The following is an 11,355-nucleotide window of genomic DNA, read 5'->3' on the forward strand; positions in this document are numbered from 1 at the left end:
TCGTGCCCGCTATCCACGAATATCACATGCCCGCGGGCACACCCGTATACCCGCAAAAATGAAGCAACAAAGCACACAACCATATCTTAATAGCAAGTCAGAAACAATATATCAAAAAATAAACGTCTATATCTCAACATTAGATAAAGTATGACACATTGACCATACAAGAGTAATCAAAAGTACGTCTACATTAGTGTATCTCAAGTCATCACAAATTAATACGAATAAAGACATACAACCGTATATAGACTTATAGGGTTATTGGCGCGGGTCTAGCGGATTTGCGGGTGCGGATATCATTTTTCTATGCCCACGAGCAAATATCCATCGGGTTTAGAATCATACACATGCCCGTGCCCGTGGGCACAAATTTAAACCCATATCCATGTCCATCGGGTTTTCTATCCGCCGGCACGCGGATATTTTGTGCCCGTTGCCATCTTTAGTTTGTGCTGGACTGCTGGTGGAGAAAAGGACGAGACAACGGGGAATCCGCCTTGCCTAGTTGCCTTGGAGCTGCCGAGCGCCGACCACGGACGGCCGGACCTATCCAATCCAACCGCTGCGCTCCACACTTACCAGGCCGGGACCACCGCAACGGCCCCTTTGTCCCTCTGCAACTGGTTCGCCGGGCCCCAGCCCCCGTCCCGTTCGACACTCCGCGGCATCCACCACATCACCAGATCCGCCGCCCGCGCAGAGGACGAGAGGAATTTCATCGCGATGGGGGCGGTGGTGACGGCGGTGATCGCGATCGCGGCGGTGGTGCTCGGCTGGATCACCATCGAGATGGCCTGCAAGCCCTGCCTCGAGACCGGCCGCCGCGCCATGGACCGCGCGCTCGACCCCAACTACGACCCCGACTCCCCCACCAACGCCAACGCCAACGCCACCACCGGCGGCGCCGCCCCCTCCACCGAGCCGCTCCTCGCCGACCTCTCAGCCTCCACCGCGCCACCCGCCAAGGCCATCTGAATCTCATCTCCCAGAGGCGATGCGGTAGTAGGCTTGCTTCCCCTTCTCCCCTCGCATTGTAATCTTGTTTCTTTCTAGAATGTCCGTCTGTGCTTATGAGTTATGACTTATGGGTTTGTTATAAACGACAACTGCTAGAAATATATAAACTGCTGTCAAACGGGATAGATACCGATCTAAGCATCCAACTAGTGAATGCTCCTGATTCAGACTTCGTATTTACAAGTGACGTTACAACCCAGATTCTGATGTGGATCCTATCTTTCTACACCAAATGCACACACACGCAACTGTTAATTTTGGGGACAATTTTTGGTCAGGTTAGAGAGAGATGTACAGATTGGTACCTATGACACTATTCCTCTTCCTCCTCCATTGGTGTCTCGTTACTCCCTTCCACTGCATCCTCGTCCATTGCGTTGTCGTTATCGTTCTCCTCATCGGGAGCCTCAGAGTCAGTCTCCATCTGCTCCTTGTCTTCCTCGTCCACGCTCCCATAGGCTTGAGAGCTCACCACATGGCCTTGCAAGTCCTTGTGCTTCAAATTGCCTGTCACAGTTCAGAATTCACAAAGTGGAGGGCATTAGAGCAGGAGGTAGGCACAGCTTCAAATTGCCTATCACAATTCACAAAGCCACAGCCCACAGGTCTAGGTTGAGATGCCGCATCTCTCAACTTGCAGTTTGTGCATGACTAGGCATGGTGCTGGAGAAACTGTGAATGAGATTGCAAAATTTACCCATCTGGAATTCCTTCTCGGTGGAGCAGTTGTGTAGCAGTGCCTTAACTTGGAACAAGAACCGCTCCATGGATCTCTTTGCAGGAGGTACTTTGCTTGTGATCATTGTCCGCTTGTTACCCTGCATTACTGCTGTAAGCACGGAGCACAAGGCTTATGGTATGAACGTCGTACATACACAGAGTCATCAACTGTACTGTACCTTAGCATCTGAACATATGGATTGGATTATTCTTGTTGCTTTCTGAAGTAGTCTTAGCTGTATCAACACAATTCATCAGCGACACTGATCAGCCATTGTAATTCATCAGTGATACCAAAAGGAACATAAGTGTAACCTACAGCCCTTACCATTTTGACTATGGTGCCATTATGTTGCTCGAAATGTGTCTCTAGAAAGCTGAAGGCTGCAAAAGGGTAATAGTAAATTGAACATTTTATTTTGTCAAAGGTCAAGACCAAGATACACCAAAATTGGTGTTACCAACAAGATATTAAAAGGTTAAAGGCATGTATACATAGTGAACTTATAGAACCACAATTCCTCACCTTTCAGAAATGTGTCGATAAACTTTCCCCCATGTTTAACTGCCATTGCATGCATAGAAACCTGTAATTTAAGAATCTTGTAAATAGTGTCTCTTTCATCCAGCAGCCCGATACTTAAACAACCGCACAAGGTACTGTTTGAGGGATTTGAGCTTGAGTCGCTATGGTACAACTAACCTTTTCGTGAGCCTTGCACAATCCTATTAGAGAGACAAATGCCTCCACTGATTTCTGAATTTCTTGCAGAATAGTATCAACTGATCCTCTTTCAGGTGATGCTCTAGCCTTCAGTGCTTGTTTGATCTATAGTAGGATGGAAATTACTCAAACATCAGGCATCGCTACAGCTTTAGATTAAAGGACACAGCAATAGGGAAAAAAGGAGCAATTCAAGCGCATATATGCTGATTTAAATTGCTCACCGTCTTGTTTAAACTCCCAGTGTTCTCCTCATGCTGCATTAGTGACCGAAATGTTAGAAGACAAGACAAGCATGGGATAGTTCATAAATGCATCAAATGCCATACTTACAAGCACACGGTACCAAGAGGGAATAGTGGAGGAACACAATGTTGGAAAACCATACGATACATCTTGGGTATCTTTTGTTTTGAGCGAAGGTTCCTTAAAACATGGAATAAGAAGCTATAAGGAGTATTCTCGGGCAAAAAGAAAAGGATCATGTAGTTCATATCTACGACTATACGCTAAGTGAGGTGTCTCTCAGAGCACACTCAAGAAGTAGAGATGGCCCACCTTAGGCAATATCTCAGCAAGTAGATCTGAAGTAGAGTCACTATTCCTGAGGTATATTTGCAATATCTTCTGTATAAGATCACCCTGACAGACAAAAAGCAGGGAACATAGTAGGAGCAACAAGCTTATCACATATCAGCTAGCACATTAAAAAGGTAGTTGGATGGAACTTAAGCTTACTTTACTCTGCCATCCTTTTTCAGCATCTTCGCTAGGGAAATCAGCACTTAGCAGCTTATGAGCTGAGTATCCAAGACGCTTTCGCAGAAAGGGAATGATCGCTTTGGAGCATCCCATGTGTATATTTTTCCCATTTGGTTCCCCAGATTTTTCCAACAATACAACAACAGAATTTACAATTGATTGTATAGTAATTAACACATCAGAAGACAAAAGGTATGAGAACAAGAACACTGCAAAAAGATTAGAACACTAAAATTAGGCAAAAAGATTACATAATGTCCAAGCACTGTGGGCACCAACAGCTAGTTACCTGGATCCATAATATCCTCCAACATTTTACATGCTCCACAATATAGGTAATCAACATTGCAAGGAGCAAGAGATGGTTGGAACTCAGAAAGAACATCATCAAAATTTTCAGTTGGCTGCAAAGTCTGCAAAAGTTGCTTCAGAATTGACATGTTTGGTTGATTCAACAGATCAGGAATGGCAAGTAACTGCAAAAGGCACCAGACTTGTTAGCAAGCAGCTTCAGTTTCTAGATCTCTCGTCTATTTTCAGATGAAAGAAAATACATCCATAGAACAACCTTCCTGTAGCAGCCAAGAATCTCCTTGCATACAGCAGTCACAATTGATGATTTGGAGACCACCACATATGGTATGTCTGGGTTGCCAGCAGAAGATGAATGTGAACTCCAGTTATCTGGGCAGCTCTCTGATACTGAAGAATAGTAGCGTATCGTGTTATCAACCGAAAGTAAGGAGAGCCAATGAAGGATTATACAAAATTCAAACACTGATTTTCCCCCTGGAACAATGCAGGAGAGCTGCGTGTCCATGCATTAAGAACAAAAGGTACATAAAGGAGGAGAGTGGGGGTTAATCCTACCAGCACATACAGCCCCAACCATAAAGAAACCGACTCGGCCCATTAATTATCTAGTAATTCAAACAATGTAAAAGTAACAAGAAGCAGAAATTATGATATAGAAGTTTACCATCTTTGATCATTGAAACTGCTCCATCCAGATGCCTCCTTAAAACTAAGAATAGAGGCTGGATTTTGTCAAGAAATTCTTGTGTGCTCTTATGGCAGTGAGTACGAGTATATTTTGCTTGAGAAGTACTAAGAAAAGTCTTGGTTGAAGGATTTAGATTATCTAATTTGTTATGCAGATCACGGAGAAGATATAGATATGTTGGTAGCTGCGTGAAAAAATAGCCAGATGTTAATAATTTAACCATATTTTAGCAGTAATTATCTAGTAGGAATAAAGTACCTCAGTTTCAAGGTAAGAAGATGAATCTTGACACTGCAAAAAAAAAGCATACCAATTGTTTTAATGAACATAAGATGACAATTAAGATAGGAAGAAAAGATTTTCTGATCCACTAGTCAATTTAAACTGAAGAAATCCATACCTCTGAGTAGTTCAACAAAGACAAGCATGTTGTATGGAGAGTTCTGAATTTGAATCTTTGCATATCCAGTTTAATTGGTGCTGCCATTAAATCTATAAGCCCAAGTTCACCAGGATCATTAGCATCTTGTGCAATATCCTTTGACATCATTCCACTTGACGATGGTTGTGAAGAAGCTTTGTTTGTCGCTTGACTGACTGTTACTCCTGCTCTTTTGAAAGTATCCAATATTGTAGGTTGCTTGAGTTTATCATCAGGATTCATTTTTTCTGAGGCTTTGCCCTTGCAACCCTTCTGTCTTTTGCTGGAAGCACCAGTTATGCTCTGTTCTCTCATGTTCTTTGGAATGTTGAATTTGCTGGTGCTTGTTGATCCAGAACAATCCCCAAGATATCGCAGCTCAGGCAGAGATAATGGATAATTTTTGAGAAATGCATTCAGCAAGCCTTCAAGTAATCTGAATTGCACAAATTTGTCATTACTCATAGGCATATGCCATACATGAATACATAAAAAGTTTGGAATCTACTAACTTCTCAGATTTAGATTAATCAACTGGACAATACTGATGGAAATTCACTGCCCACACACTTGGAGTCAGAAATAAGAATACCACAAAATTTTCAGTGCCCAGGGCCCAGGAATGATGATGGCAGAGCAAACAATATCCAATGAACACTAGGATCTAAATGGTTCTATTACATTTATAGATTATAGATGTCTCCTGAAGTGGGCCTAACTATGAATGTGATCATTATCAGTATAAAAGCACAATAACGATTGGTGTACACTCACATCAGATTTCTTACACGCTTCATAAGTTTTACTGCTGTCTCATCCCTTGCTTTCTGTGAAACATTATCAACCCTACTTTCAACTTGTGTGCCGAAAGCATTGAGCTGCATTGATTCTCTAGTTTAGACAATAGAGATGAAAATCACAGTTTGAAAACTATAACATACAAAACCACTCACCAACTCCCTGATCCAGTTTATTGCATAGTACAGGGAATAGCACACTGTTTTTTTCTGCAATCCTGACAAGTTTCCCCATTTAGCTCCATCCAAGTGCTGTCAGTGGTACATATTAGTAGTTATTATTTTGCTTGATCATTAAATAGCATCTCTCAAAATTTTGACAATTTATACACTGCAGAAGTGACATCTATATAGTGGAAGCAGTGAAGTCCTTGTACTTTTGTACAAGAGTGAAGAGATCTGCAAACAACCTATAGGTAAACACTTAAGAAAAAATAGCTACTCCTGACAAGTTTCCCCATTGGCACTTCTGTTTGGAAATATTTTGCAAACTACCTTAAGAATTATTCTCTTCAGTCAAAAATACTTCACATTTGAGTTTGCACAGTCTTCAATGCATATATTTGACCACTAATTCCTTTAACAATATATTTTTAAAATCCTTCAAATTTATAAGATTTTGCAAGTGTTTTTCAATACAATTCTATACATGTAGCTTGCATTTTTCAAACTACGTAGTTTTTAAGGTTTGACTAAATCTTGTCTGAAACGACATGTTTCTGACCAGAGGAAGTAAATAATTTGTGATTCGCCACTAGAAACTATTTGAGTGTAATAGCGAGTTAGAAGTATTCCTCACCGAAGCAATTTAGAACTACACCAAGAAAGTAGATAGCAATATAATTGAACAGAGAAATGTATATAACCTTGGTAGAGGGAAGGTGCAAAGGACAGCCAAGTAGTGCATTTATTCCACCAAGTGAGCCTTCATTTACTAAACGCTCAATCTTTGATATAAAGCAAGAAGAATGTAAGCTCAGCAATTAAGACATATAAAACTATGTAGTTATTGCACTTACTGTTGTTAAAAGTGAAAATTGGGACATAAGGATCTGCAAGCAGGATTGAGATCTGCAAAAAGTGAAAAATATCAGTAAATTTGGCTAGTGCAGGTTCTTTGAAACTAATTACCTACTCCTTCCATTCCAAACTATAATTCGATCTAGCTTTTTTAGATACACTGTTTTGACATAGTATATATCTAGGTGCACAGATAAAGTTATGCATCCAGAAAAGCCAAAACGACTTATAATTTGGAATGGAGGGAGTACCAAATAATGACACCATCAATAACTTATGGTATTTTACTTTTGGGGCGCAGTGGAGGCTAGAGGCATAATATTTACACATACTGGAGAGATATTTCCATCCAACTTCATCCATAATTCTCCTGTAACCAAGGTGTCAACAATTACATTTGCACTTGTTAATTGTAAGTATTGACATCCTAATGTTCAAAAGAAATGGAGTCCATAATATAAAAAATAACTATGACATCATTTAGCTAACCTTCTATGTCATCACATACACATTTCTCCGGTAGTTCGCCATTTTCTAGATCAGCAAGAAAAGGTGTCTCAAATAATTCTGCAGCATGCTCTCCTACCCTGAATAGACCAATTGGTAAAATAAACCATCTTGCATGAGCACAACCAGCAGAAAATACATATGACGAAATACTGAACATATACCATCATTTTGTACCTACCACTCATGAATTGAAGAGTGAATAACTTTGCTATCCAGCAAAGCAGCTAATTCATCATATAGAAAAATCAAGGGTAATGTCACAAATTTGCATGAGTTAACAGACATCTTCAGCAATTCCAGGGCCTCCTCACAATTTGGTTGCTACCAAACCAGCCAAATAAAATTAGCATTAGGATTTCATGAATGCAAAAAAAAGGTTGATAAAGTAAGTGCAGTTTGTGCAATAAGTGCAGTTGTGTCCTAGAAAAGGAACTTTAGCAATTTTACTGTGCAGTATATGCATTCCTAACATGTTATCCTTCATTTCAGCATGTGTATAAGATATGTGGTATACTATTTTATCAGTCATTCATGATGCTTTGCAACAAACAGAATCACCAACTAACAATGAGTAGTTTAATTATTCATACAAATTTGTTATTATCTTATCTATCAAGATTTGTCATGATAGATGGTTTATACCTGAGGTATTCAAGGTGTTTAAATAATTCAGCAATAAATTTGTTATGATAGTTGTGCTCAGATGAGAGCTGGCATTCACTTGGGCATCTGAAGGAATGCCATGGTCAGACATAACATATGAACTTGGCGTGTTGTTTCAACAAAATATTGCCACTTATCCTAAATTTACATTGTGGCATTGTGCTTAAAACAAACCTGAGATGATGAACAGTTCACAACAGCATTGACATCAGTGGAAGCGATAGTAGAAACTATCCTTAAAACCCCAATTATTCCCATCCGTCTATACTTCATGTCTGGATTACCAACCTGCAAGGCAAGAAGCAGGCACAGAGAGCAATAACGAATTGTAATTTGCAAGTGAAAGATGTCTTTCCGAGAAGAATGTGCTACCCATGTAAGAAATGTGGTCATACCTGCTTTCTCACCACCATTAGAAGCTCATTAGCTACTTTAGAGCCACCTGAACCAGTATTGAAGCCAGCAGCCAGTGCCAAACGACAGAAGATATCGTAAACCTATATGGTTCTTGATCAGGTATTATTTATGGAGACACAAATTAGGAGAGAAATGAGCAATGTATCACAAACCTTCCGAAGATTATCTTCATGAAAACTCTCCAAGTAATCCAATATTCCTGTATTGAAAAGGTCAATAAGTCTGTTCAGCAAATGAAAAGCACTAAATACAAAGGAAAGTTTCTTTTTCTCAAATATGCAGGAGCTCTGCATATCATTGCATTATATATCAGAAGAAGAATACAAAGGGTGGACTAAAGACCAACTACCAGCATAGGAAAGTACCTTACCAGTTATATGTGAAGATATAGGAATCAGTTCCTCCGAATTGTTGGATGTTAGAGAAATCATGATATCCAGAGCAGATGAAACTTCATAGCTAACACCAGAACCTATATGAGCGACCAATGAACCCACAAGCTGCCAAAAAAAGGGACAAACTATTAGGAAATGATGAACAGATAAAATGCACAAAACAGAACAGATAATTTGTACAGCAACAACAACAACAAATCCTTTAAGTCCCAAACAAGTTGGGGTAGGCAGAACAGATAATTTGTAATCGAAGATAAATGGTCACTCAGTACTAATTCACAGAGTACATATCCATTTATTATGTATTCACACTTAAACAACCAAAGTGTATGAAAGTGTTACAAAATTGAATTTTTCAGAAATCACAAAGATTATATCGTGCCATCAGCATATATAAGACATCCTCAACTTTTTAGCCTGTGGATCATGACAACCAGAAGTGTCGGAAGCCAAGCAGTACCTCTTGCCTGGAATATGTATCAATGAACTCTTCAAATAGTGCTATGAACAAATAAGCCGCAAACTCTCTAGCTTTCTCTTCCTTGCAAGCCAACAAGTAATTGCTAACTGAGAGGTATGACATGAAATGTTCCTGATTCAAGTAAAATCATGTCGCATTTAGACTCAAAATTAGCATGGACATTTACATGTATGCTGCATGTATACAATCATTGCAGTATAATGAAGAACTAACCTTCACCAGTTCAGTGTTTCCATGAATGCATTGATCAAACAGCGTCTCTCTTATGCACTCCTGTAAGATCTTGGACTTCAATATTTTCTCTGCACTCTTCTGTAGAGCACCACCATTGGCATAGATAAGCATGATGAGCCAAACATCAATCACTTTGTGATCCCTCGGGTGGTCAACTGACTTCAGCTCCTTCAAGAAAGCCTCACAAAGCATCTGCATTCACAACAAAGCACAGCCAAGAAGAAGCTTGAACATAGCTACAAAAAGGATTTCGGAAAGTTCCAGGGGAGAGCTTCCCCAATCTACAGTACTTTGCTGCAAAATAAACTGAAGATTCAAACAGTTTACATTCTTAAACCGCAGGCCTGATCTCAGTGTATCAAGTATTGCCCCATCAGTGCTTTTAGCCGATGCCTTCCCTTTAAGCTTCTTATTTCGTGCAGCCCGTGGATCCACCACACCAACAAACTTGAGCTGCTCACGTATCTGCAATATAATCCTCCCAGCATTGACTGGCGTAGCCGACAAAAGCAAGAACCTGAGCAAATGAGGCATCTGGTCTGGAGCAATTGTCCGGATGCATGATATCGCAACAGTCACTGCCTGCAGGAGAGCCACGTCATCAGATCATAACATCATACAGACATACAAAACAAAGTTCACTGACAGACACAAAACAGAGAAGAAAATGTGTATACATAGCCTGCTCCTCATCATGCAGACATACAAAACAAAGTTCACTGACAGACACAAAACAGAGAAGAAAATGTATCCACATCACCTGCTCCTCATCATACAGACATATACAAAACAAAGTTCACTGACAGACACACAAAACAGAGGAGAAAATGTGTCTACATCACCTGCTCCTGCAATTCCTCGTTGAGGTTAAGATCCGACAGCACATCAAGCACAGCGACCACGATCTCGGAGTCCTCCTGCAGGAGCTTCTCGAGCGCAGTAACCACGGCGGCGTGGCTCTGGTCGCCAACAATCTCCGGGAGCGAGCCGATGATCTCCTTCTTCAGGCGGGGCGGGGCCACGGAGAGCACCTCCACGAGCATGTCAACGAAGGCGTCGGCATCGACGAGGAAATCCAGCCAGCGGAACTGCGACACGATGAGCCTCCCCACGTCGTCCTGCAGCGGCAATCCGTCGCCGCCATCGTCGAAGTGCTCGGGCAGCTTCTCGAGGAGCAGCGCGAGTAGGCCCGGCTGGAGCGCGGGGACGGAGAGGAGAGCCCGCGCGAGGCTCTGCGCGTGCGGCGCCGTCGGGAGGAGCAGCTGGCGGAGCCGCGCAGGGGAGGAGGCCGCGAAGGCGGCGAGGCCCTCGAGGAGGCGCCGCGCGGGGGCCGAAGGGGAGGAAGCGTCCCCGCCCGCGGAGAGCTTGCGCGAGAGGCGGGCCACGAACGTGTGCGGCGAGGAGAGGGACGGGGGCTGGTGCGGCGGGACGAGGAGCGTGCAGCCCGCGTCGGCGAGCAGCGCCGCCGCCGCGTCGACGTCGGAGGAAGCGTCGGGGTCGGCGGCCCTGGGGGGCTCAGGCTCGGGCTCGAGCGGCGGGGACGGGCGCTTGCGGGGGTTGATGGGGCGGCTGCGCTGCAGGAACACCATCGCCGCCGCCGATCGCCGCAGCGAAGACGAGATACTGTATGTCTTCTTCGAGAAGACACAGGGACAGAGGGGTTTGGGGAATTTTGGGATGGGTTTGGGGGAAATGAAATTTTGGCGCCACGGGGAGCTGCGCCGATACCCGCACGGAGGATCGCAGAACAATCTCAATGGCAGGTGGGTCCGTGTGGTCTCACATGGGCCAATGATATCAGCGGAAGTCGTCAGACTAATCCAACCCACCCACTGACCCACAGGCCTCCTATTCATATTCGCTGCTGAACGAAAACGGAACCGCCCGCCGGACGGTACCTAGCCTCTCCCGATTTGTTTCCCACGCGCGCCTTGCATTCTGTGGCCATGCCAGCATGCCTTCGCCCGCGCCGCGCCTGCACTCTGTGCCCATGTGCCTTCGCCCGCGCCTGCATTACGCACGTCCATGTGGGGCCCGCACCCGGATGTCACCGTGCCGCGCGCTCGCGCGGGGTCGCTCATGCCCCTCCCGATGCCCACGTGCATCCTATGTACACACTCCTGTATACTTTTAAAATATCTATAGGTAACATTTACAATATATGTGTGAAGATAGATAAAACACTTGA

General features: G+C 43.2%; 2 protein-coding genes across 2 annotated transcripts; one reads left to right on the forward strand and one right to left on the reverse strand.

Moving 5' to 3' along the window:
- Positions 1–517: 517 nt before the first annotated feature.
- Positions 518–1,187, forward strand: LOC136545214 (outer envelope membrane protein 7-like). Its single transcript, XM_066537261.1, has one exon. The coding sequence runs from the start codon at positions 727–729 to the stop codon at positions 976–978; it is 252 nt and encodes an 83-aa protein (XP_066393358.1). The 5' UTR covers positions 518–726; the 3' UTR covers positions 979–1,187.
- Positions 1,188–1,308: 121 nt separating this feature from the next.
- LOC136545213 (uncharacterized) lies at positions 1,309–10,807 on the reverse strand. Its single transcript, XM_066537260.1, has 30 exons — positions 10,010–10,807; positions 9,495–9,749; positions 9,147–9,359; positions 8,913–9,044; positions 8,428–8,557; positions 8,210–8,256; positions 8,036–8,137; positions 7,815–7,928; positions 7,156–7,298; positions 6,957–7,054; positions 6,756–6,837; positions 6,467–6,518; positions 6,314–6,394; positions 5,604–5,699; positions 5,425–5,528; positions 4,630–5,086; positions 4,488–4,520; positions 4,206–4,413; positions 3,795–3,928; positions 3,516–3,702; positions 3,203–3,435; positions 3,023–3,106; positions 2,798–2,890; positions 2,689–2,721; positions 2,444–2,569; positions 2,267–2,327; positions 2,069–2,124; positions 1,920–1,976; positions 1,718–1,838; positions 1,309–1,527 (listed from the first exon to the last, which is right to left on the reverse strand). Exons 1-30 carry the CDS (start codon positions 10,754–10,756, stop codon positions 1,334–1,336), a joined length of 4,473 nt encoding a protein of 1,490 aa, XP_066393357.1. The 5' UTR covers positions 10,757–10,807; the 3' UTR covers positions 1,309–1,333.
- Between the last annotated feature and the right edge of the window lie 548 nt (positions 10,808–11,355).

This window comes from Miscanthus floridulus, chromosome 3 (assembly GCF_019320115.1).
Source record: "Miscanthus floridulus cultivar M001 chromosome 3, ASM1932011v1, whole genome shotgun sequence".
Taxonomy (NCBI): Eukaryota; Viridiplantae; Streptophyta; class Magnoliopsida; order Poales; family Poaceae; genus Miscanthus; species Miscanthus floridulus.

What these genes read in the sequence shown, in the direction of transcription:
- LOC136545214 (XM_066537261.1), top strand. Translation starts at nt 727, where the DNA reads ATGGGGGCGGTGGTGACGGCGGTGATCGCGATCGCGGCGGTGGTGCTC.
- LOC136545213 (XM_066537260.1), bottom strand. Translation starts at nt 10,756, where the DNA reads ATGGTGTTCCTGCAGCGCAGCCGCCCCATCAACCCCCGCAAGCGCCCG. An exon ending in GCCTCCACTGCGCCCCAAAA is followed by an intron (nt 6,519 to 6,755) that starts GTAAAATACCAT and finishes CACTTTTTGCAG; the next exon opens with ATCTCAATCCTGCTTGCAGA. An exon ending in TGTGCAAGGCTCACGAAAAG is followed by an intron (nt 2,328 to 2,443) that starts GTTAGTTGTACC and finishes CTTAAATTACAG; the next exon opens with GTTTCTATGCATGCAATGGC.